Raw genomic sequence first — 26863 nt, forward strand, 5'->3', positions numbered from 1 at the left:
AGGATATATTGAATATTTATGACGATGACTTTGCTCATATTGTGAATGTCACAATTTAATGTGCCATCCAAGTCAGCAACAAAGTGTCGGCCCAGATCGACTGGATCGATTGGAATCCACACGTACCAGACGTGGACCGGATCTGGGCCGACACGATGTTGCCGTCTGGGATTTAAGTTTCCTTAGATATGTCATTGCACTAGTTCCGCAATCCCTCCTTGTAAAGCTGCTTTGATTATCTTGAGAGCCAAAGGCACTTGAGAACTAACACATATTTCTTCTACTGTATATAAAACTCTTTAAATGTTTCGGCCTATCCACACAAAGACACCTCACCTGAAGACTGGAGATTGCCGAGGGTGGGGTCATCAGATTTTGCTCCAATAGGGGGTTAAGAGGGGCGGTGCCTGGCAGATGAGTGGCACGCCAGTAAACCTCCAGATATTCAGCGAGGTGCTCACAGGCGTCCTCCAACTGGTTCTCATCCAAAATGACATCAAACATCTCCTGATGGGGAGACAGGGTGGAGGAAAAGATGACATGCGGGGGATGAAATTAGAAGATATTATATAAAATATCTTATGATGGTGGACAGGTGATGGGAGATGACGTTGAGCGACAGGTAGGATAATGGCTCTATGGAACAACATGCAACATGACTTTTGTCAGAATGTGGTTTGGAAAAGCAAGCGTTTGCATCACTAGAACTGTAGCAAGGCCAGTCTAAATAAGTTCAGTTTAGAACTAAGCAACGTATGGGGCTTCCTTAGAAAGTTGAAGAGCAGTCAATCAAGTGAGAATGAAGAACAAACATTTAAAATTACATCAGTTCACTAACAATGTGAGACACAAAATTACCTTCATTTCCAATTAACACAATGTGCAGTCAGACAGATGTGCCCTAAATGAAATGCTCTCAAAACCTGCAGTTCTCATCCTTAAGTCAGCCATTTTAGTGAAAACAAATCTAACTTCACTTTGTTTAGGGCTGTCAGAGTTTGACTGGTAATCAGGTCTATTTAAACAGAGGGAAAACAGCTAAATGATGATTTTTTGAATAGTTAATCCAAAAATAATAATTCGGTCATTATTTACCCACCCTTGTGTATTCCCAAAAAGTACTAGTTTCTCTTTTCAATGCAATTGCAATAAATGGGTACTTTCAAGCTTTCAAAAAGCACCATACAAGTCCTGCATATGCTATACTTCAAGTTTTCTGAAACCAAACGATAGCTTTGTGTGAGAAACATACAGCAAATGTTGTTATCCACTGAAAATTGTGTTTTGTGAACCAGATCAACCAATTCATGACAAAGATCATTGTAAAATGATTTGTGAAACATACTTTTATGGGGTTTTAGTTCCTTAGCTCCAGTTCCTATTCACTGCAATTGCATGGAAAGGAGCAACCAGTAAGTCATATGTATTATGAACAAAATGAGGGAGAGTAAATAATAAAAAAAAAAAGGGAAAATTATTTTTTCTATACCCTTTTGGATTTATATTCTAGACATGTGTGCGTTGCTGTCCATCAGGGGTGTCCAATCCTGCTCCTGCAGAGTTTAGCTCCATCAAACCTGCCAGGAAATTGCAAGTGATCTTGTAGACCTTGATAAGGTGGTTCGGCTGTGTTTAATTAGGACTAGAGCGGATAGTGGTCCTCAAGGAGCACAGGATTGGACACCCCTGCTGTACATGCATTACTCATTTATGAGTTTACATCAAGTACCAGGGCAAATCCCAATCCCATACTGCAATATGGCAGTCTAGCTCTTTAAAAACTATCCAATTATATTTGTGAAGTGGATCTTGGCAACACTAATGTTGAATCTACAGTATTCTGACCAGCTCTGTAAACGTGTATGCAAACGTGTGTGTGTGTGTGTGTGTGTGTGTTTAAACTTCAAGAACTTACAGGGGGACACTGAACCAGTTTATCTGCTGCCATCATCTGAACATTGAGGTGTTTGCTCTGTGATTTACCCCTCGACTTTATCAACCGCTGTAGGACCTGCCAAAAGAGAAGAAGAATCAAAGAAAAATAAATGATCTATTTTTCTGTTAATAGAGCTGAAGATATTTTTGAGAATATTTTCAGAAATCCTTTGAACTAGTGCATCCGTGATCATGAGACTTACCTTTGGAGAGGTGACCTTGACATAGACTATAATGGGAGCTAGCGAGGTTTTGGCTAGCTGTGTTGGATGGTTAATGGTGTCCGCATCCAGAATCACCAGTTGAAGGGTTTTGGCCAACTCAAATATTCTCTCGATCTCACTCTGTACCTCCGCTGGGTGCACAAACAGACAAACAGCACCCACAAAACATGAAGCCCGAGAAAACAGAAGGAGAAAATGCTCAAAAAGTTAAAAAATATAGATTTTGTCAGCTGGTTTTTATTCTTGAACATCTTTAATACCTATTCTTACAATTTTGACAAGACCTTGTTAACCAGCTAGATACTTTAAACTAATTTTGGTAAAAAAAAAAATAGGCAACTGATGTTATCTTATTGTTGAGCTCTGAAGGGTATACAGTATAGCAAGTCTTTAGTGAGCTGATGTTCTCACCCAAACTGGTCCGTGTGTTAGACCTCTCCATGATAGGTCTCTTGTTGAGAACCGATCTCTTGGCTAAAGAAAGGTCAGCTGTTACCCGGGTTATAGAAATCCTGTCAGCATAACAATCCATTAGTGACTTAATGATGTGAAAGAAAGATTGCAGGTCACTGAAAATCATGTCTCCACCATGGTAATTGATTATGATGTGCCAGTTCTATTTTATATTACTTAAATTTGGGTCTGTTCCTCGTACAAAGCGTATGGCTTTAGAAGACATGACATATAAATTGTATGGACTACTTTTATGAATATTTTTTGGCCTTTTTGGAGCTTGACAGACGCTGTCACCATTAATTGTAAGTACATAAGTGTGAGTAAACGACGATTATGCATACACATACACTGAATTAAGATTTTTTTAATGTTTATGAAAGAAGTTCTTGTGCTCACCAAGGTTATTTGATCAGTAAAAACAGTAATATTGTGAAATATTCCATAAGAAACATTTCTTATTATTATCAACATTGAAAACAGTTAATATTTTTGTAAAACCTGTGATACACTACCATTCAAAAGACATTTATGTAACAAAACATTTCTATTTCAAATAAATGCTGTTGTTTTGAACTTTCTATTCATTGAAGAATCCTGAAAAAAAAAAAATTCAACAAAAATATTAAGCAGCAAAAACAGTTTTCCAAATTGATAATAATAAGAACCATTATCAATAATTGAGTACCACTAATAATTGATAAAAAAATTGTCAAATCATCATATTATAATGATTTCTGAAGGATCATGTGACTCTGAAGACTGGAGTAATGATGCTGAAAATTCAGCTTTGATCACAGGAATAAATTACATTTTAAAACATATTAAAATAAAAAATACAATTATTTAAATTTGTAATAATATTTCACTATGTTACTATTTTTACTGTATTTTCGATCAAATAAATGCAGCCTTGGTGAGCAGAAGAGACTTCTTTAAAAGAAACATAAAACATTTAAAATCTTAATTATTCCAAAGTTGTTACCGGTAGTGTATATCTAATACATATACAATCGAGAAATGTGCCAAGATGTCTTTTAGAGCTCACCGTCCATCAAAGCGATGTTTGAGAAAGTCAAACAGAGCTTTCTGCATCATATCTGTCACCTGTCGACAGACACGACACATGAGACAACAAATTTCAAAACAAATTCAGAGGGTTGTATGAAGTCTAGCGCTCACCTCATAGCCCTTCAGTGAAGGCCCAACCAGAACCACAGGCCTCATGGACGGCACCACATCATATGGAGGAATGAGTTCAGTCTAAATGAGAAAGACAAGAACGGCACCGTCACACAGAATCACAGCATCAAGTACAACCAGAACAAACCGGATTTAAAGCAGTATCCGTAATGTGTCAGCACAGACTGGTAACAATCTTGGTACAGACTGCTGCAATTGTCATGCATATATATTTTCCTGAGATGCATGAAACGTTGTCAAGATACTTTCCTACTGTTTACAATATCTAGTACTGTCATAGAAATAATTCTGTGTTACAATGTAATTATGCATTATGCATGTTCTTATTATAGGGTTAGGATTGGGCTTTGGTTTAGGGTTATTACTACAGTAACTACATGTAATGTGTAACAAGGACACTGTAAAATAAAGTGTTACCTAATTCTGTTTAGTTCATTTTTTTTAAATAGAATTGTTTCGGCAGACACTACCATTCAAAATTTTGGGGTCAGTATAAGATAATTTTTTTTAAGACATAATTTTTTTTTATTAAACAAGGATACATTAAATTGATTAATTATTATTATTATTATTTTTTAGGAAGCAGTTTTTTTTTTTTTTTATTACTGGTTTTTTTTTTTACATTCATAACAATAAGACATGTTTCTTGAGCATCATCAAATCATCATATTAGAATGATTTCTGAAGGATCATGTGACACTGAAGACTGGAGTAATGATGCTGAAAATTCAGCTTTGATAACAGGAATAAATAATATTTTAAAATATATTACAATAGAAAACAGCCATTTAATATTGTAATAATATTTCACAATATCACTGTGTTTTTGATCAAATAAATAAAGCTTTGGTGAGCATAAAACAGCATAAAACAGAACATTCCAAAATTTTGAAGAGTAGTAGTGTATTTTTGGCCATTTTGTGTGTGTGTTTTTGGCAGTGATACCAAAAGGGGGCTTCCTATAAGTATCTCATTAAATCATTTTAAATCAAAAATGTTACAACCTGTCTGACCAATCGCAAGGAGAGATTATCATAAGATATCTAACACAAAGCCACATCAACACACCTACCTGCTTTAGCTTCTGTTTGGCTTTTGGAAATGAGAGAACACATAAGAATCAGCATTCAGAAGATTGTAGAATAAGAATTACTTATATTTTGTTCCATACGCTGAACTTTTACAGGTGTTATCCTACTGAATTTGACAGTAGAAGCTTAACCTGTGACAGAATGTGTCATGCGTTAAGAAGAGGAGGAAAGAATACAAACAAAAGCAAGGAAAGATGAATAAACTCACTGATCTCCAGCCCTACTGATATTTTGCTCATTTGGGGCAGCATTCCCAGTCACACACATCCCCCTGCAAAGCAGCATGGCGCCCAGGCCGTCATACTCACTCTCACCTGCAGATGGCGGCGTGGATCTCCAACCTCCTGATACCATGTCGCCTAGGCTTGAGGAGGAGTTACCACTTTTCCTGCAGAGAAAGAAAGAAAAAAACATCAGCCTATGATACCACATGCCTTCACAGAGCTGGTAAGCTATCTGGACATCGGCAGAATTGTCAGCTTCATAACTTCCTCTCCTCGGGTCATTTTGACCCGACATTCATTTTCTTTTAATTTTGAAAAATTGAGTGTTCATCAGAGTGGTTCAAGACCTTGGGAGATTTGTCGCACTTGAACTTGTAATACACACAATAAAAAAATAATAATTTTATGTGGTTGTAATATAAATAGTAATAAATTCTTACTGTCCACATTATTGCTGTCCACCTTACTAACTTGAATTATTACAAAATCTGAAACTTCAGTATAAATATTAATCCAAAAAAAACTCAAAATTAAAAATGCTAAAACTTTACCAAAAAATTATTTTATAATGTCTAAATATATATCTGATGGCATACTGAAGAAAAGAACTGAAGAACTGACTTTAGGACCCAGGGGAACAGTTCATTTGCTCCATATAAAGCTATGACAATCTAGTGGCAGGAGTCATGAAATATCATTTTATATTCTATTCTTATTCTTTATATTCTTTCAGAGAATATAAAGAATTCTTTATATTCAATGTGAGACTTTTTGAGCTGTTTTAACAAGTTTTTGCATGTAATGGAGAATTTTGTTGAATTATTATATTATGAATTTTATATAATAATTATTTCAGTGAAAGAATGTGAAGAATGTTATACAATTCAATATAAATATTAAAATGATTGATAAAATCTAGTTATTTAGAGATAAATAAAAGAAAAAAAATATTGCAGTAAAAAATTGAAAAGAATTATAAGAATGAAATGAAATCAGCTTTCTGGACAAAAAAAGAAGAAGCATTTTTATAATTTTATAAGTAATTTTAGGGCTTCGGGTCATTCTGACCTGTGAGGGAAGGATTTGTTACAGGTACAGGAGGAGAGGATAAGGGTTCAGACTAAATTCAGTATTATTGTAATAGTCCTACTTTTATACAGTAAGGGAATGTTTTTGTTGAGTATTATATTTGACATATCAGTCTTTTATGCCTCGTATAGAATATGGAGCTCATTCTCAAGAAGAAGAAAACACACAGAGGCCCAAAATAAGCAAAAATGTGCAATTTGGTGCAGATGCTGATTTTTATATGCCCAAAAAAGTCGGATTAAATTATGATAGTTTGTAATGTAAATCAATCAGATATTTTATTTCTATGCATCTAAATGTAATCCAACATCTGAAATATATACAGAGCACAGTTGTGCACAATCTTGGCAGAGAGAGAAAGAGAGACCTCTGTTGTTTTTGCTCCTGTTTGAGTCTCATGGCCTCCAGTCGGAGGGGGCTGGGTATGAAGCTGATGTCTGCCCCCTCTTTCACCAGCCTTCCGATCCACCAGTCATTATTGTACTTCTGCAACACAAGGAAAAGCACACACTCAGCACTATTGCGAGGAGCCATTATGGTGTTATGGGCATTGTTAGCCAATAGCCTGATAGACTGACCTGCAGAACTTTCCACACGTTCGTCTGCATGTATTGTACGTGCATCTCACCTCTTTAATGTGCAGAAAGTCTTTGGCTTCAAAGTTTATGGCAGCACCCTGAACAGGACAGTCCTCATCTAGAGCCCCGCAATAATTCACATTCGTCTTCACTGCGAACGCTACAGGTTTGGACTGCCAGAGAAAGCAATGTTAATAATCACATAGCAGTGTGTGTGTGTGTGTGGCTGCTCTATTAAAAGCTAGATTATCTCAATAACTGCATAGTAAATATATAAATAATTATCTAATATAACTAATGCATAGTAATTAAAATAGTAAGTAACATTACATTATATAATGCTTAGCAGGTGATTAGTTATGTACATTCAAATACACAGTAATTGAATAGAACAGTGTAACATTTGAATGAATTTATAGAAATTTTACATGAAAGTGAACCATTGGTTGTATTTTTGTGTACAATTTGGGACAAAATGTTGTAAGATAAAGTAAGAGGAGAAACTATGAATTGATCCTTTTAAAGTGTACAATATTGATCTAATTGCTAAGAAAATGTTGTTACTTGAACCAATCTGTACGGATGATGCCCTGTCGCAACACATTCATGTCACAAGCTACATGCAGATTGACACTTTGTGCAAAGAAACAGTAAAAGCGCAGAACCTTGGCTCTCTCGAGCTGCAGCTGGGCCTGGCGTTCGGCTTCACGCCGATACGCCTCGCGGTCCTCCTCCGCTGACAGGTCGGAATCCGAAGGTCTGCTCGTGTACGAATCGGCTGAACCCTGCAGGACGGGGAATAAGGGGAAACCAAGATCGTTGTTTGGCGTAATAGAGAAATGAAATGAAGTACAATAAACAGCCCATAACTTGCAGTGTAAACATAGCTTAGCTAGTCATAACACTCTCATTGATCACCATAAAACACACAGCTATACAGTAAGGCTGATGGCCAGAAGTTTACGATGAAGAAGTGACACATGAAATGTGCAAATTGACTTTACAATATAATGTCTTGAAACAATTAACAATAGGCCTTTATATTGAAAGTTGAACAGTATATATGACATGCAAAGTTATATGTGTTTTACTTTATATGTGTGAAGCATATATTTGTCAAAAGTGCTCTTATTTATGTGGTACTTTAAAAAAAACGAATTATATGAATGAGAGCCACCGAGTTCAGAGAACACATAATCAAACACCTAATACGTGCACAATAACAAAAGTCCTTTAAAATAAACCTTTGTAAATACACAATTTATTAATGAAATGCTATATTGTAGAGTGTGTGATTTACAACATTATATACTGTAGCCAAATTGTAAGATTGTTAGAATTAGTGGAAGAAAAGACTATTGCAACTTCTGTTTCATGCCGGCTTTAACAGCTATGACTCACTAAAAGAAATTAGGTAAAGTCTATCTAACAATTGTCAATACATTACACAACTAACTACTTATAAAATTAATATGAACACTTATTTGTTACTGTACATTTTAAATCTGTAGCTTGCATAGATGGTGTTTGCAATGAACAAGAAGTTACTTGTCACTACACTAACACGGCTAATGCTCATTATGTGAAGCAAAAGAACTTAATTCATGCAGCCATCCACAGCTCAAGCACAAGCTCTATTCTTCAGCATAACGGTAACCACAAAAAACTATAACGTAAAAAAAACTCTTTTAAATGTTATACATAACTCTAACAGGTCTTTCCATTTACTCAAAACACATAAAGTAACACTTAATTTCAACATTTACTGTCCTGCATCCAGTCCTATGCAAAGCATGGTGGGAACTAAATATCTTCTGCCCAGTTTCAGTTAATGCTACAAAAAATTCATAAGTAGGGCTCAACGCTAAGGATTTTTTCTACTGGCCCAGTACCCAGTTGTTCAAATTTTTATTTGCCCTGCTAAAATTTTCACACAAATGAAATAAACAGTGCTTTTCAAGTTTTTCAGGTTGGTCTAACAGTCATTTTCAATTACAGAATTTTGAATAAAGTTATCAAATGTAAAATAACACTGCATAGTCTTCACTGTACAAACTAAATTTAGATGAATCCTTATTAAAGTTACAAAAGCCAAAAGCAGTGAGCGATTTTTTTTCTTCGCCTTGTTCTTTGATTGACATTAAAGAACAGGCAGCAGCAGGAATATTAGGCTACGGATCCAATATACAGTTTTTCCATTCAACTGCGCTACTTTTCCATTGGTTATCAATGTAAACGCGCTAGACTGATGTCTTTAACCATTGCGCTCCCGTCTCGTGTCTTTTTCAGAATCTCGGCATCTTTTTTTCGTTCCACTGACCTGCATCTCGTGCTTTTAAAAGCAAAACTCGTTCTGTGTGAACCAGCCTTTACACATAGTTTTTACTTCTTAACTGTTTATGTTCACTTAAGACATAACCGACTGTTTATGAGAATACTCGCCAATCCGGGCATTTTGACAATTTTGTGTGAATTTGTCAGTTCACAAAACTTCTTAAACAGCGAGTATCGAATTGACTTCTCTTCTAGCGTCTTCTTGCGCATTAATTTTTAAATGGGCAAGGCTTAAAAACACATGCAAATGACAAACTTTCATGAAGATGCAGACGATGCAGCACAATGCAGTCCTTATCGAGCCCTGAGTAAACTTCAGTTTTTCATATCTAAGTAGATTGGACACAATTAAATTAAGTAGAAGCAAAATTTTCAGCAATTGTGTTGCTTTAACTAATTTTAATTAAGTTTATTTAACAATTGTCAAAAATCATCTTTTACTGTGAACACTGTAAAAAATGTCTAACCTCCCCAACTCAAAATTTTCTAGTGACTGGTCACATCTAAATTTTTCAATTGGCCCAAGTGAAAATCTGTCAATCTTACAGAATTTCACTTGGGCCAACTGAAAAATATAGATGTGAAAATTTTGAGTTGAGAGGTTAGACATTTTTTACAGTGTACAATTAACCACGGGAACAACACCAGAGCTTAAATGCTTTTGGTCAGTGAGTCATCAAATGCTGCTCCAATGGTCTGTACAGTCCTAATGGGCACATCCAGCTTTAAACCATCCAAAGAAACACATGTCTAACAGATTCCACAGGGGTAAAATGGAGCCTGTACACTACAAATGTTGGAAATTCAATAAATGCATTAAATACAACTGTGATCTGTGGCAGGCAGAGTGATCCTCTCAGATTTCATCTGTACTTCATCCTCTAAGGTGACAGATTACTACAGCACTAGAGCGGCGAACACGAGGCAGTCATGTAATGATTCGACTATAATAAAACAAAAATCACCCAAATATGCCAATAACAGTGGAATTTGCATTTCAAAGCGATACCAACATCTTCCATAACCATGACAATAATGAACTGAAAGGCAGTGCTAAGATTTGTGCATCCAGACCAACAATAATATACAAAACTTAACAAATCTTACAAATCTTAAAAATCACCTCTCTCTGACATTCAAAGTCTTCATCCCATTGCAAAATCCTAATCATGTAAATTCCACCTACCTTCTTCAAGACAATGGTTTGAGGAGTTTTTAACGCTATCTCATTCTCTCTGAGCTCATGAGAGCCTCCAGGACTCTCCAAGTCTTGTGGTTGGTGGCCCTTCCTGGCCCTCTCTGAAGAGCAATAACGCTCAACGGCAGTCAAAAACAACACCGAGATCCAGAGCCCAAAACAGTCATGACTGCCCACAGAACCTCACAGCAGGGATGGAGGAAGGCGAAAGACAGAAAGAGAGCAAGAGAGAGAGAGTGTGTGTGTGTGTGTGTGTGTGGAACTCAGGAGACAAATGAAATGCAAGCGGGCGGTACAAGCTGTTAGAAGAAGAAAAAATGGAGGGAGGGTTGAAAATGAGCACCTCAGTACTAGCCGAGCTGCAGTGAGCAGAATGCTTCGGGGGGGAAATGACTGAAAGCTTAACAAACACTGTATCAGCATCATCATCATCACCACCATCAACAACAACAACAACAACAACTGAAGACTCGCATCAGCATTTAATCTTTCCACCACAATTCCATCATTTGAAAAAAAGCATCTTTGATGTTTCAACGTTGTCAAAATCACATTTTATGCATTTATTTTAGCGTTTGGAAAACTAATCTGTGATTCAAAATCTAATTTAATCTTAATTAACAGTCAATTTTAGGATTTAAAAAAGGGAAATTTGGACTTCACTTGGATAATCTATAATCTTTTCACTTTTATTTTACCTCTATCCCAACTTTTTTGGAGTGTGTTGCAGCCATCAAAATCAAAATTAGTTTATATTTACAAAATACAATTAAGTTGGTCAGTGAAAACATTGAACATCTTTTTTGTACTTTTGTCAGTTAAATAAAGGTTCAAGAGACTTAACAAATCACAGATTCTTGATTTTATTAATGTCCCAACTTTTCTGAAATTGGGGTTGTGTAATTCAAAAATGTATAATTATATTCTGCAACATTTCTAGGTCAATTTGTATACTGACAATGTGGCTCCTTTGTGGAAAAGACAATATTAATGACTATATATAATTTGTAATCTAAATTTTTTTTTTTTTTTATAATAAACATTTACATCAGTGGTCTCAGACTTTTGGAGCCCACTGTACAAAATACATTGTAATGATAGCAAATATGATAGAAATGACATAAACCCACTGAAATTAATACATGCAAACATATTTAACTCAATTCATTTAATTGAATACACATTTAACTACATTATTTGACATTTTACACAAATAACCGCTTACTCAAAATTGACTATAAATATGTGAAAATAGAAAATGTGCACTATCCATTGGTCACTTCTGTTATTCAGCCAATCTGGCACAGTTCTTGGTTAATGCTGATAATCTCAAAATTATCAAATATCTCAATTAATCAGCCAGACCGATACATATCTATATATCTATATCTATATCTATATATCTCTATCTATATATCTCTATCTCTTCTCTCTCTCTATGTATATATATATATAGATATAGATATAGATATATATACAGACCCTTTCCAAAAAATTTGAATATCATGGAAAAGTGTATTTATTTCCATAATTCCATTCAAAACGTTAAACTTCCATAGATTATAGATTCAGGGCCCACAACTTAAATGATTTCAAGTATTTAGTTGTTTATTTGTACATAATTTGGGCTTCCAGCTCATAAAACCCACGAAAACAGGATTTCAAAAAATTAGAATATTACATGAAATCACACAGTAATTACACAGTAATACCATGGTCATTGAACCAGGTTTTGGTTATTTTGGCAGTGTGGGCAGGTACAAATCCTGCTGGAAAATGAAGGAAGCATGAAGTGCTCTGAAAATGTCCTGGAAGACGGCTGCGTTGAGTGGACAGCACAGTGGACCAACACCAGCTGATGACATGGCTCCCCAAACCAACACAGACTGTGGAAACTTCACACTGGACTTCAAGCATCTTGGATTGTGTGCCTCTGCATTCTTCCTCCAGACTCTGGGACCTTGGTTTCCAAATGAGATGCAAAATTTGCTCTCATCAGAAAAGAGGACTTTGGTCCACTGTGCTTTATTAAATCCAGAGTCAACGCAGCCGTCTACCAGGACATTTTCCTTCATTTTCCAGCAGGATTGCACCTGCCCACACTGCCAAAATAACCAAAACCTGGTTCAATGACCATGGTATTACTGTGTAATTACTGTGGGATTTCATGTAATATTCAAATTTTTTGAAATCCTGTTTTCGTGGGTTTTATGAGCTGGAAGCCCAAATTATGTAGAAATAAACAACTAAATACTTGAAATCGTTAAGTTGTGGGCCCTGAATCTATAATCTATGGAAGTTTAACGTTTTGAATGGAATTATGGAAATAAATAAACTTTTCCATGATTATTCTAATTTTTTGGAAAGGGTCTGTATATATAGATATATACAGTATCTCACAAAAGTGAGTAGGCTACACCCCTCACATTTCAGCAAACATTTTTGTATATCTTCTCAAGGTCTTCCCTACATTATTTTTCCACTCATAATGTAGATATGTGCCTGCCATGTGTGTTAATATACATATATGTATCACCCCTCACATTTCAGCAAACATTTTAGTATATCTTCTCAAGGGACAATACTATAGAAATGAAACTTGGATATATTTTAGAGTAGTCAATGTGCTGCTTGTATAGCAGTATATATTTACTGTCCTCTGAAATAACTCAACATACAGCCATTATTGTCAAAAAAGCTGGCAACAAAAGTGAGTACACCCTAAGTGAACATGTCAAAACTGTGTCCAAAGTGTCAATATTTTGTGTGAGCACCATTGTTATCTAGCACTGCCTTAATCCTCCTGGGCACGGAGTTCACCAGAGATGCACAGGTTGTTGCTGGGATCCTCTTCCACTCCTCCATAATGACATCACGGAGCTGCCGGATGTTAGACACATGGTTCTTCTCCACCTTCCGCTTGAGGACGCCCCACAGGTGCTCAATAGGGTTCAGGTCTGGAGACATACTTGGCCACTCCATCACCTTCAGCTTCCTCAGCAAGGCAGTTGTCATCTTGGCGGTGTGTTTGGGGTCGTTATCATGCCGTTCGGCCCAGTTTCTGGAGGGAGGGCATCATGTTCTGCTTCAGAATGTCACAGTACATGTTGGAATCCATGTTTCCTTCACTGAAGCGCAGCTCCCCAGTACCAGCAGCACTCATGCAGCCCCAGATCATGATGCTACCACCACCATGCTCGACTGTAGGCAAGACACAGTTTTCTTGGTACTCCTCACCAGGGCGTCGCCACACATGCTGGACACCATCTGAGCCAAACAAGTTTATCTTAGTCTCATCAGACCACAGGACATGGTTCCAGTAATTCATGCTCTTGGACAGGTTGCTTTCAGCAAACTGTTTGCGGGCTTTCTTGTGAGCCAGCTTCAGAAGAGGCTTCCTTCTGGGACGACGGCCATACAAACCGACTTGTTGCAGTGTGCGGCGTATGGTCTGAGCACTCACAAGCTGACCTCCCACTTCTGCAACATCTAAAGCAATGCTGGCAGCACTCATGCGTCTGTTTTTTGAAGCCAGCTTCTGCACCTGACGCACAGCACGAGGACTCTTTGATTGACCCTTGCGAGGCCTGTTTCGAGTGGAACCTGTCTTGGAAAACCTCTGTATGACCCTGGCCTGTACTGTAACTCAGTTTCAGGGTGTTACCAGTCTTCTTATAGCCTAGGTCAACTTTGTGGAGAGCAACCATTCTTATTCTCAAATCCTTAGAGAGTTATTTGCCATGAGGTGCCATGTTGAACATCCAGTGGTCAGTATGAGAGAATTGTACTCAAAGCACAAATTTTAACTGCTCTAATACAAGATACACAAATTTGTAAGGTCCTGTCAAGCAGACAAAAACATCAACATGATGAATAGGACATGTGGCTTTGCATGGTTAAATGACGTACTGCTATTAACACTTAGGGTGTACTTACTTTTGTTGCCAGCTATTTTGACAATAATGGCTGTATGTTGAGTTATTTTCAGAGGACAGTAAATATGTACTGCTATACAAGCAGCACATTGACTACTCTAAAATATATCCAAGTTTCATTTCTATAGTATTGTCCCTTGAGAAGATATACTAAAATGTTTGCTGAAATGCGAGGGGTGATTATAGATATATATACATATTATACATATATGTATATTAACACACATGGCAGGCACATATCTACATTATGAGTGGAAAAATAATGTAAGGCTCCATAAAGCATCCCAGTGAAAAGCAGTGCCATCTACCCAGTGTTCTAACATTTTGTTTTAACAATGCCATATTGACGGGGAATGAGGTAAAGCACACACACACACCCTTATCGACCATATTCACGACAGCACACAGAAGAAGAAAAAAGGCGAGAAAGTGCAGACATTAGCATATTTAACTCTCTCCAGCTCTGAACAGAAGGCTTGTTTTTGCAGATTCAGCTATTTTATAGTGAGCTGTGTCATCGCCAATGTCTCCGTGTAGCATTCATCCAACATCAGTAATTAATCTTCCTCATAACAAAAACATAATTGAGCACTACTGTGCTGTTCTCTTTTTGCTGAAGGATATTGATTTGATGAAGATATATTGGCTAGCTCACAGAAAACAACACAAAGAAAAGATGTATTGTGTTGTACATTTTAATCAGAGGCGTGCATTCAGTTGCAAAAATTGAGCTAGGTTTTTACGCATTCTTGTATGAAAATGTATGTCACTGATAGGTTGTTGTGGATGGTGATGTGGTTGCTAGGGTGTTCTGAGCGTTTTAAACACATTGCTAGGATGTTAGGAGTTTTCTAGAGCGTTGTTATCTCCCAGCAAGCAATTTAGCATTTAAAAGACGTCTAGTAGCCGTTTAATAGCTAAATCGTGACTACAGATTGACCATGGCATGAAATGACAAGGATATCTTGTAGATATTATTGACATTGGTAACATGATGGGATATCAACCATCTCATGCGCTGCCTGGCCATAAAACTACAATGAGTCAGTTTTGACTATAAGTGGGCTACAAATAGCATAGAACATGTCAAAGAAATGAAACCTTGTAATCTCTGTTGACTTTGCTAATATGACTTTGCTATTATTTTGGCAAAAACGACATGTAACCAAATTCAAGTTTATTTTGTCTAGAAGTGGGTTACTCATGGCCGGACTATCGGGTCTATAGTTAACCTAGATGGTTAAATGACGGCTATTGCTTGCTGGGCTGTTATGCTTTATTACATGGCTTGGTTGAATTCTAATGTAGAATGCGGTCTGTTATTTCCAGGGGGGCAGTGTTTCGGAAAACACTGAAGCTTCCCCGGGCGCCGCCATTGATTAGCGGACCTCCACCTGCTGTTAGCATTCCCATTGACTCCCATTCATTTTGGCGTCACTTTGAGAGCGAATAACTTTACATCTGAGGCGTTTAAAGACAATATTGTCCATTATTTATTTCTAAAGAAACACGAAAATGTATAAAAGGCTCCATTACCTCGTATCTTAGTTATGGCCCCGTAGATGCAGTTTTTGTCAAAATAGGCTAACGATTGCGTCATAACCACGCGACTCTCTGTCGCACAGTAGAGAGATTACCGTATGGACAGGAGGAGAAACTCACGGGCAATCGGGGGGACGTGGAGGCAAAATGACAAAGTAATTCATCAGAATACTTAGCAAAAGTTTCTCCTGCTCCTAGCTCATGGACAGCTCCTACTCACACTCTCCGTCTCTGCAAGTTTCGGAAGGGAGTGATTCAGATTTCTCTTGGCACAGCTACTAGAAGACCGCCAGGTTGCTCACGTCACATCTACGTCGTCAAGCTCAGTTTGAGTCTGCGCAGTACGCTCAGCCATCAGGAAGTGAGTGCTTCTAATTGACTTCACTTTTCTCCGTTGAAACCTATGGGGTCGCTGTGTCCAGTTTATATACTTTCTATGGTTATTTCTTGATAACAGACCGCTGCTAAGTATAACACACCGTTGCCATGAAAAACAGAGCGTTGCTATGGACGCAGGATTCTAACCGTAGAGACGGAACGGGCTATTTTCTTTAGCGGAAGCAATACAATCGTTTTTAAATCAATAAACTCCTTTTTAAATCAATATTTTGTATCAAATTATTGATTTATTTGGTAGGTAGCCATGTAATAAGCGGGATAATGTAGGGCGAGGCGGTTGTTATAGCGTCCGCTTCGCATCGGGGTCCTGATCAGCCTGTCGGGGTTGTATTCGCTATAACAACCGCCTCGCTCTACATTATCCCTTACTTAATGTAGCTCAAACAGTAGAGTATTGGTGCTTGCAGTTGCAACGCCAAGGTCATGGGTTCGATTCAACGCAAGAACTGAGAACTGAGAAGAATGTAAAGATGTGTACCTTGAAATGCAATGTAAGGCTCTTTGGATAAAAGCGTCTCCCAAATGCATAAATGTAAATGCAGTTGGTGTTTCATTTTGTTCTCAATCACTATTTTATAACTTCTCATTATTGCATCATCATTATACTCGTCTGCTACCATTATGACATCATTGTTTTGGAAATAAATTGATTTGCTTCCTTACAAAAGCCCACATCCACACCCTCTTTTTCCTCAGCTGTGTGCAGATGTTTACCCACACCCCCTTTCTTAGTGAGTCTCTGATGGCAGATGAAGTTGGTTCACACCCACTCCCGCTTTCACTGCAACACCAAATATAGCACACAATCCCCCCACCCCACCCCCCGGCTTCTCCTTTCCCCTTACAGCACATAGATCATCTCCCTCTCTCTGTGTAATCTCCTCTCTCCTTTCTCTCCTCCCTCTCTCTGTGTAATCTCCATAGATTCACTGCATCATGGATATCATTTATCCATCGGACACATTCATATTTTAACATCAAGATATGCTCGGGGTTATCAAACAATACCACCTCGTTGTGAGGCAGGCGGAAATAAAAGGGAATAATAAGACCTAGATAAGACATAATAGTGTAAAGATAAGCAAATCCCTCCTGCTGTGTGTAAAACCACATTGCCGCCCGTAGGTGGTATGATAAAGGCGATAAAAATTAGAGGAGAAAATGAATGGAAAATTCTGGGCTGGTGGGAGACGATCTTCTGGTTGGTGAGGCCATGGCGATGCTTCCTCCTATATTTGAAACTCAGCCCTGATTCTGTCAGCTCCAAATAACAGCCTCAAACAAAGCGAGCAGTACACATGGGAGGGAGGAGAGGAAGACAGGGAAAGAGAGAGAGAGAGAGAGAGAGAGAGAGAGAGAGAGAGAGAGAGAGAGAGAGAGAGAGAGAGAGAGAGAGAGAGAGAGAGAGAGAGGGAGAGGGAGAGGGAGAGGGAGAGAGAGAGAGAGAGAGAGAGAGAGGAAGACGGAAAGAGAGAGAGAGAGAGAGACAGACACACACACAGGTATGGGAAGAGATACAGAGACCAACGTGACCAAAAGTCCCATGAAAAAAGGACGTCTCTTGAGATGCTCACATACAACCCAAACAACAACTGTACTGTCTCTCAAATACAAATTAAGCTGAGTAATATTTTCCATCTAAATGTCTTTGGTTCAAACATTCAATGTTAAAATGGTTTTAAACAACTCACTTCACTAGATGGAGTTGGTTTTATGCTTTTAAAAATCAAAAATCAAAAAAATCAAAAATCAAATCCAAAGGGATGAAATAAAAAACATTCAAGGTATATTCAAGATATAGCTAAAGGCCTGTTCACACCAAGAACAATAACTATAATGATGAAATTAGCATCCACATCAATGCACAATAACCATAGGCGGAGGGTGAACCAACTCTAGGGTGAGGCTGAGGAGATGCGCGTCCTCTTTAAAAACATATGTAAATAGAATGTCATGAAACCTAATCATCCCAGCAAAAATGCTCCCAATAAAGTATTTGTTATTAAAGCAGCAACGTTCACAATGCATTTTATGCGTGATTTGGCATGGCAGCCAATTCTTAAAATAAATAACCTTTTCCTTAACTAATGCAGCAAAACAAAAGTTTTAGTCAAATTCTTAATGTCGCCTAGAAAGAGCGTGAGTGGATTCTAACTTAAACACCTCTGATTGGCCATTGCGTTCAAGAAATCAACAGATACGTTTGTGATTGGCTACACTGCTCAGTAATGCAAAAACATGCTGTAAATAGAAACCTTTGACGCTCTCAAGAGCACTCTCTTTCACCAATATGCTATTTTTATGGAGAAAACTTATCCTAGACCAGCCGTTATGGGCGGCTTTTTCCTCAAAAAGTAATCAGAAGCACCGATAGTCCGCGGTTTGAGTGAGAAAATTCCATGCTAGTTTCAAGCCCGGGGCCAGGGGAAGGCTAAGCCTTGCTCAGCCTTACACATGCTCTGCCTATGATCATAACGCTCTGTTTATTACAAGCATGTACTGTAGTTTTGCCAACTGCTGCTTTAAATGCTCAAGCTATTTAAATGTGGGTGGATTCTGATTGGCTGTCAATGTTTTCATCAGTCATTATCTGAAAAAAAATATCGTTACTCTGTGTCGTTACTGTTATAGTTGTGATGTGGACTTCCCTATTCTCATAGAATTAGAATGATTATTAAAACGTTGTAGTTACTGTTCGTGGTGTAAATTGCCCTTAAGTATACAAAATATAATATAATCAAGTAAATTCATCTTGTTTTGAGAATATTTTTTTTGACTAGACAGAAGACTAATAATCTGATAATGAAAATAATTTTTGCAGTGTTTTCCAATTGAGGACATCCCTGGATGTCCCCAAAGAATGGTTTAATTTAGCTCACTTCTGGGAACAAATTTGTCCCCAAACTATGACTAAACACACAGACACACACACACACCATCTGTAGGTAGCTCTGCAGTAGAGATGTAACATAACAGGCCGAGTGAGAGCGAATGATCTTTGCTGTAACCGTCACATACTGATTTTGATGTTTGCTACGGCAGCATCACTTTTAATTTCACTTACTATATATTAGGTAAAGTAATAGGATTTGAACAAACTCCTAATCCTAAATTTTATAATTTGTGACTTAAAGTCACCATGAAATCAAAATTGACAATTCTTTTTTTTTTTATGGAATATTGGAGTATTTATAGTAAATTATTTATTATATATATTTTTTTATTTTTTATTCAAGTGCCTTGCAATGTTTAATCAAAGTAACTCCCCCTCTTTCTTGCAGCAGCATCTCTTCTTTTCTCTGATGACGTGTTTACCAGCGCGAGGGTGGGACAAACTGTCACTCACATGAGATCCACCAATAGCAAACCACAACCATCCAATCAATACCCCACGGAGAAAATCAAGACCCGTCCTACATTTGTTCTTGTTCAAAAAGCCGTTTCACTCAGATATGTTACAATAGGGAAGAAAATATAATCACAACTTTCCGTTTCAAATGACTTATCCATCACTGCTATGGATATGACATGTGATATGATTTTTTTTTTTTAAGAAAAATTATTATGTAGTCATGTTTTACCTATTGGGCGTCACAATTTTAAAGACCCTGTGGAATTTGAAAATGTTTGGAATGTTACAATTTTGTAATGGAGGAAAATTATGCGGTAAAACACAACATGTGGGACAAGGATAAATATTATGGTTTTGCTGACTGAAAATAATGATTACAAATATTTTTTGGTAATATAATTTTCACAAACTTGCCATGGAAGGAAGACAAATGATGCAGGATCCAAATAACATTAGTTTAACAAACTGTACAAAAGTACAGTTTACTGGAGTAACACATACAGCATGACCACATTCATTACCTGACAAAGGATGAACAGAACGGAGAGTATAAATACACAGAGTGAGGAGGGAGCTAAACAGGCACAGGTGGAGGAAGGTAAACTAATCAGGGAGTAACGAGAACAGGTGCAGACAATACATGACATCATGGTGACTATAATATTGTAATATTGTTATATTGCAAGGAACTGATCTTATTGATGTAGAGTTTACCGCAAAGTGATGAAGTTTCTAATCTCTACTCGTATACTGCTAATATTTGCCATATCGCTCCATGTTATCGACCAGGTAGAAAAATTATCCAAACCACTAAAGATTGATTCACAAATAACCTGCTATAAAAAGTCTCTAAAAGCCACCAGGGCAGAGCATCTCCACAAACTTATAGAAAATAACAATGCAAGGTTTTTATTTAGTACAGTGGCTAGATTAACAAATAAACAGACGTCACCTTAACTGAATATTCCAACACAGTTTAGTAGTAATTACTTTATGAATTTCTTCACTGAGAAAATCAAAAGCATCAGAAATACAACTGTAAACCTCTGACAACATTTTATGATTCAGCCTAAATTATCAGCCCTCAAAAACAATTGCAGTGCTTTACAACTATAGGACAAGAAGAGCTAAATAAATCGTTTGCATCTAAACAAACAACATGTTTATTAGATCCAATACCCACTAAATTACTGAAAGAGTTGTTACCTGTAGTAGAAGAGCATCCTCTCAATATTATTAACTCGTCTCTCTCTCTCTCTCTCTCTAGGTCATGTCCCAAGACCCTTCAAGCTGGCAGTTATTAAGCCTCTCATTAAGAAACCACAACTAGGTCCAAATGAATTGTCAAATTACAGACACATTTCAAATCTTCCATTTATGTCTAAAATATTAGAAAAAGTCGTCCACTCAATTGTGCTAATCCTTGCAAAATATATATATATATATATATTTATGTAAATTTTCAGTAAGGATTCAGGCCCCATCATAGCACAGAAACTGTGCTCGTTTTAATTACAAATAATTTACTTCATGCTTCTGGCCAAAGCTGTATCTCAATACTAGTTTTACTTGATCTTAGTGCTGCATTCAACACTATACAGTAGATCATAAAATACTCTTAGATCAACTACAAAATTACACCGCTATTCAGGGACAGGCATTAGGGTAGTTTAAATAGTACCTATCTGCTATATGACCGTTACCATTTTGTTTATATAAACAGGGAATTATCCAGGTTAATGTCAGTAAATTATGGAGTGCCACAAGGGTCTGTGTTAGGCTCCCTGCTATTTTTCATATACAGAACACACTGCCCCTTGGCAATATTATTAGAAAACATGGAATTAGTTTTCACTGTGATGCTGATGATCCTTAGTTATATATTTCATCACTTACAGATGAAATCTTTCAATTATCCAAGCTGACAGTGTGTTAAATACATAAAAAAATGTAATGACGCTAACTCTGAATCAACATACACAGCTGCCAAATTTTCTATAAATTATAAGCATTATGATCACAGCTTGTAATAATTGCTTTAATGTGCCCTTTGTTTCTGCCTTAATGAATACATGATGTTAGCTAACTGCATGATTTGTATTATCTTAGAACTGTAGTTTTCTGTAAAGCTGCTTTGAAACAATATGGATTGTGAAAAGCGCTATACAAATAAATGTGAATTGAAATCTTAATTAAATATACTACAATGAGATGATTTGTCATTGCAACTTTCAGAGGAAGACTGGCAGGATGCATGCACTTTAGCCCACACAACATCAATAAATACTCGTCTTAAAGTTATTCAATTTAAATGGTTAATGCGAACATATGTGACACCAGTGGAACTCTGTCGATATAATGGAAACATTCCTGATGTGTGTTCAAAGTGTAAACAATGTAGAGGAACACTGGTTCACTGTATGTGGCATTGTACAAAAATTACACTCTTTTGGGAAGAAGTAAGAGACATTATTCAAAATATTATTTCCAAACAAATAATATTAGAACCAAAACTGTTTTTATTGGGCTTATATCCAGAGAAGCATAACTATACTAAAAATGAACGTACATTTATAGACCTTAGTCTGCTTAACGCCAAAAGATGTATAGCTTTATTTTGGAAAAAAACATGTAGACCAAGAGGCACTTTATGGTTACGGCAGATGCTGTCTGCTCTGCCACTAGAGAGGATTACTTATGTGCTAAAAGGCAAACAGGGACTTTTTGAGAATATTTGGAATACTTTTATTGATTATGCCAAAGATTTGGATTTAACAGATGACAATGACTGAGATGTGTGGACACTGCAGTTCACTTCTGGACCATAATTTGTACCACCCGATTTGTATAACCCATGTATTCTATTTTATTTTATTTTATTTTATTTGAAAGATAAGTGATAAATATTTATAGACTGTTGCTTTGTACAGAGATGGCTTTCTGATAGGCATTGTGGTTGTTTGTCTTGTGTTTGTGTATGCACAAAACTTAATAAATATATTCTGGCAAAAAAATATACTACAATGAATATCAATTTTATTCCCAACCAAAATATTGGATACAGTTGAGAAATTTGAGGTGGGACTAGCTACTTTTTCATGCAAAGTTAATTGTGTGTTGGATAATAGTTCATGTCTCTAGTTCTTCTCACAACAAAACAACATGGAATTTATGCCTCTAATGCTTTAAAAACGTAATAGCACACCAAAGTGTATTGTATTCATGAAATGTGCCAGCAACAAAAACACAAGCTGACAAAGGGCTATTGAGTTCTTGGGGACCGCAAACATGTAGGGCAATAGAAAAATACATGGGACAAACTCTTTGTTTACTAAGGAGAGGAGAAGGCAGACACAGGAATGAAGCACCCATATCTACACATTACCATCCCTGTGTTTATGGCCTGTGCGTGGCACAAGCGGGAAAAGTGCTCCTGCTAAGTGATCCTTAATGATGTTATGGCCGTTTGTGAACTGTCAGAGCGGCCATTTTCCATCCATTATTAATGCGATGGATTTCACCACTGCTCTCAGTGCTACACACCCTGCAATAATATCTGAGCTTTCCTTCGCATTGTATAAAAACACCATCATCATCAGGATTTTCTCTCAAAAGTGAGCAGGAGGAAGAATTTATATGAGTGTGTGTTTGTGTTCAGGAGATGCCTAAGTCTTTGTGTCTGTCTGATATAAAGATGGTTCTTCAGTCTAAATTTTACCTATTCTTGTCTGGTTACTGGCCAGCAGAACTAAGATACATCTGGAAAGATACAGGCTTAGTCCAAACTTTACACTACCCAAGCTTTGGTTCCGGAGAGAAAATAAAACGTGTTGGCTAGTTAGCTGGTAACTGAAGACGATTCAAATGATATTCAAATGATATTATGTTATTGTCATACTTTTACTGTAACTTCCAATCAAGTAAAGACACACTGTGCAAAAATAAAACTACATCAGTTCTTTGTGACAGGTGATGTTTCATCAAGACAAGACAAAAACAAATAGTCAAACAGTGGCGGACAGTAACAAATTATTTGTACTTTTACTTTACTAGATTCAAAAGCATAATATCGTCATTTTTACTCTGCTACATTTCATAAAAGGACGTCGTTCCTCTTTATTTTGAACTTAAGAAACCGTCACCCGCTCAGAGACACGATAGTGGTGTCCGAACACACTGAACGATTCATTCGTGAATTGGACCGATTCCGATTGCATCTGTTTTTGAGTCAACAACTCACTGGTTCATAATGATCTGTCAGAGCGAGTCTCCAGTTTACGATTCACTGAATTCACAAATCTGACACTAAACGAGCCAAGAATGGGGAAGCTTGGAGCAACTGATGGCGCGAATAGTTAGTTACCAATGCTGAACTTTAGGATTTATTGTAAATGTAAATCATATTTAGGTCATGACTGTCAGATGACTGTCTAAATCTGCTTAAAAGGGTGAGCTGTTTAAGCATGAAATGCTTGAATGTGGACATGTCCATACTTGTGCAGCCTATTGCCGTCTGAACGGGGTAGGTTTTAGGTAAAAACTAACATAACATTAAAACAATGCAAATGAATGCTCATGCATCTTCCCTGAAGCCATTGCAGTATCAAATTATATAAAACTTTTATGTTTGCATAGCGTTCTTTTAAAAATCGTAACATATTTTGCCCTATGTGACGTCTGTTTTATATTGTATGTTTATATATCAACACACATTTAGTTTTTCCTCATTTCTTGGTACAATATAGGATGTTTTGTTATTTTCACTTGCACACTTGCACAGTTGAATTATCATAAATGATCAGTAGGGTAGCTATCAGTATATGACAAGTTTTGGTAATACAATAAAACATTTATGATGTCTGAATAATCTTCCTTGTTGACTAGTGCTGGCTAGGAGCCAAGTGTGAAAACGCTCTCCCTCCTTTAGTGGACTTAGATATCCTAGGTACTACCAAAATATCAAAGTTTTGAGACCTTAAAGAGTGTGATGGATTGTAGCACAATAGAAGATCGGTTAAATACACCGGAGCTGCTAAACCATTTAAGGTCTTATAGGTCAGTTGCAGTTCTTTGTAATCAAAATGTAACCTAATATATATCTGTACTTTTACTCAATTACTTGATTTGTGTACTTTGTCCACCTCTGTAGTAAAATAATATAATCGTCATATACATTAGAAAAATTAATACAAAATACACTTTTATGGCTGATAAGCAATATTTATGGCAACGAAAGTGAATTTTCTCAATTCAGTCACCACTGGCAGATGTGGCAAAATGTTACTTTTAGACCCTCTTTTGCCCTGGATAAAGGATCCTAAAAGAGAAAAATTTTCTAGTCAAACTGGAAACAATTAGAAACATCCTACTCCTGTTTAAAACATGAAGTCTTTAATATGGAAACAATATTGCATGTTCCTTTCATATCTGCACACAGAAATTAAAATCACTCACAACAAGCACACTTAAACAAGGAACAGTGCTCAACATTATCCATAACAAATCCACTTTTCACCAATCACCTGATTTGATGAAAAAAGAAAAGAAAAGTTTACCTTGACTGGTAGATGTTAGACATGCTGTCTATATATATTAATGTCTTTCCATAAGCAGCTCACACACACAGGCTGCTCTGCTGTACATACAGACTCACAATCTGTTTCTCTGACCTTCATTGCCATCATTACATCACAGATCATGACATCACAGATCCCGCCCCCTCATTCATGCTAATGACATCACATCATCAACCTTCTCTCATGTGTGGTTGTGTATGTGTCCAGTCTACTAGGCTCCACAATAGATCCATCTATTCTGAATCAAACCATGGTCATGCATCCAGTGCATTTTAAATCATTGTTTTAATTATCTTTTGTCGTGCTTTAAAGGAGTATACTTGTTTTGATGTGTTATCTAACATAAAGTACATGTTAAGTACTTGATTATAATTTGAACTATAGGTGTTGTTCAAAACTACAGTACATTTAAAGTTATACATTATTATATAATATATTAAGTGAACTAAATTGCAACTGTTAGGAGATATCAGACCTGAGACATTGATGAATTGATGAAAATACAACACAAAGCTTTAATGAAGAGTGTCCAAAACAGGTAAGTAAAGACCTCAAACGATATGCAGTGCAAGTATAATGCTTCAGTTCTTAGGGTAGCAGGGGACGATAGAGGATGTAACTCAAATTGGTATATCCACACACACCTTTTGTTTGCCGTTGGAGTGATGGAATAACAAACAATGTTTTTGTCTTACAGGAATAGTGGGAATGCTGGAGGGACCCAAGCTGGAGAACAGACAAGGGAACAAGGAATATGAACTTGGAGGAATTGCTGGAGGTAAATATCTTAGGTGTGTAGTCAGGTAAGTAATCCGTAGTTCTGGGGGTCTGAGGTGTGTGCTTAAATACTGTGGTGATGAACGTGCTGATCAGGTGCAGATGCAGATTATGGCTGAATGAGGGAGGGAGTGAAGTAGTGAGGGAGGACCGGTGCACTTGTGACAGAACCCCCCTGGGTTCAGCTTGTGGGCTGGAGAGGACTCTGGGCTGGGCTCTGGGGCTGGAGAGGACTCTGGGCTGGGCTCTGGGGCTGGAGAGGACTCCGGGCTGGGCTCTGGGGCTGGAGCGGACTCTGGGTAGGGCTTGAGGGCTGGAGCGGGCTCTGGGCTTGGCTCTGGGGCTGGAGAGGACTCTGGGATGGGCTCTGGGGCTGGAGCGGACTCTGGGATGGGCTCTGGGGCTGGAGCGGACTCTGGGATGGGCTTTGGGGCTGGAGCGGACTCTGGGCTGGGCTCGTGGGCTGGAGAGGACTCTGGGATGGGCTCTGGGGCTGGAGAGGACTCTGGGATGGGCTCTGGGGCTGGAGCGGACTCTGGGATGGGCTTGAGGGCTGGAGCGGACTCTGGGGCTGGAGCGGACTCTGGGGCTGGAGAGGACTCCGGGCTGGGCTCTGGGGCTGGAGAGGACTACGGGCTGGGCTCTGGGGCTGGAGAGGACTCCGGGATGGGCTCTGGGGCTGGAGAGGACTCCGGGATGGGCTCTGGGGCTGGAGCGGACTCTGGGTAGGGCTTGAGGGCTGGAGCGGACTCTGGGATGGGCTCTGGGGCTGGAGCGGGCTCTGGGCTGGGCTCTGGGTCTGGAGAGGACTCTGGGATGGGCTCTGGGGCTGGAGAAGACTCTGGGATGGGCTCTGGGGCTGGAGAGGACTCTGGGATGGGCTCTGGGGCTGGAGCGGACTCTGGGATGGGCTTGAGGGCTGGAGCGGACTCTGGGGCTGGAGCGGACTCTGG

General features: G+C 37.9%; 1 protein-coding gene across 4 annotated transcripts in view; it reads right to left on the minus strand.

The window, feature by feature from the left end:
- Nucleotides 1–26863, minus strand: part of cacnb3a (calcium channel, voltage-dependent, beta 3a) — a 40237-nt gene that overhangs the window by 6656 nt on the left and 6718 nt on the right. For all 4 annotated transcript variants that reach the window (XR_014200016.1, XM_082146359.1, XM_082146361.1 and 1 more), the window contains exons 3-13: nucleotides 7463–7582; nucleotides 6848–6970; nucleotides 6587–6705; nucleotides 5221–5294; nucleotides 4888–4907; nucleotides 3795–3875; nucleotides 3661–3719; nucleotides 2571–2671; nucleotides 2139–2290; nucleotides 1916–2011; nucleotides 337–507 (exon numbers count right to left, since the gene is read on the minus strand). Coding sequence is in view for 3 of the 4 variants with exons in the window: in XM_082146359.1 (XP_082002485.1) it covers nucleotides 337–507; nucleotides 1916–2011; nucleotides 2139–2290; nucleotides 2571–2671; nucleotides 3661–3719; nucleotides 3795–3875; nucleotides 4888–4907; nucleotides 5221–5294; nucleotides 6587–6705; nucleotides 6848–6970; nucleotides 7463–7582 (1116 nt within the window). In the remaining variant the exon portion in view is untranslated. The remainder of the gene's footprint in view (nucleotides 1–336; nucleotides 508–1915; nucleotides 2012–2138; nucleotides 2291–2570; nucleotides 2672–3660; nucleotides 3720–3794; nucleotides 3876–4887; nucleotides 4908–5220; nucleotides 5295–6586; nucleotides 6706–6847; nucleotides 6971–7462; nucleotides 7583–26863) is intronic.

This window comes from Leuciscus leuciscus (assembly GCF_965113295.1).
Source record: "Leuciscus leuciscus genome assembly, chromosome: 18".
NCBI lineage: Eukaryota > Metazoa > Chordata > Actinopteri > Cypriniformes > Leuciscidae > Leuciscus > Leuciscus leuciscus.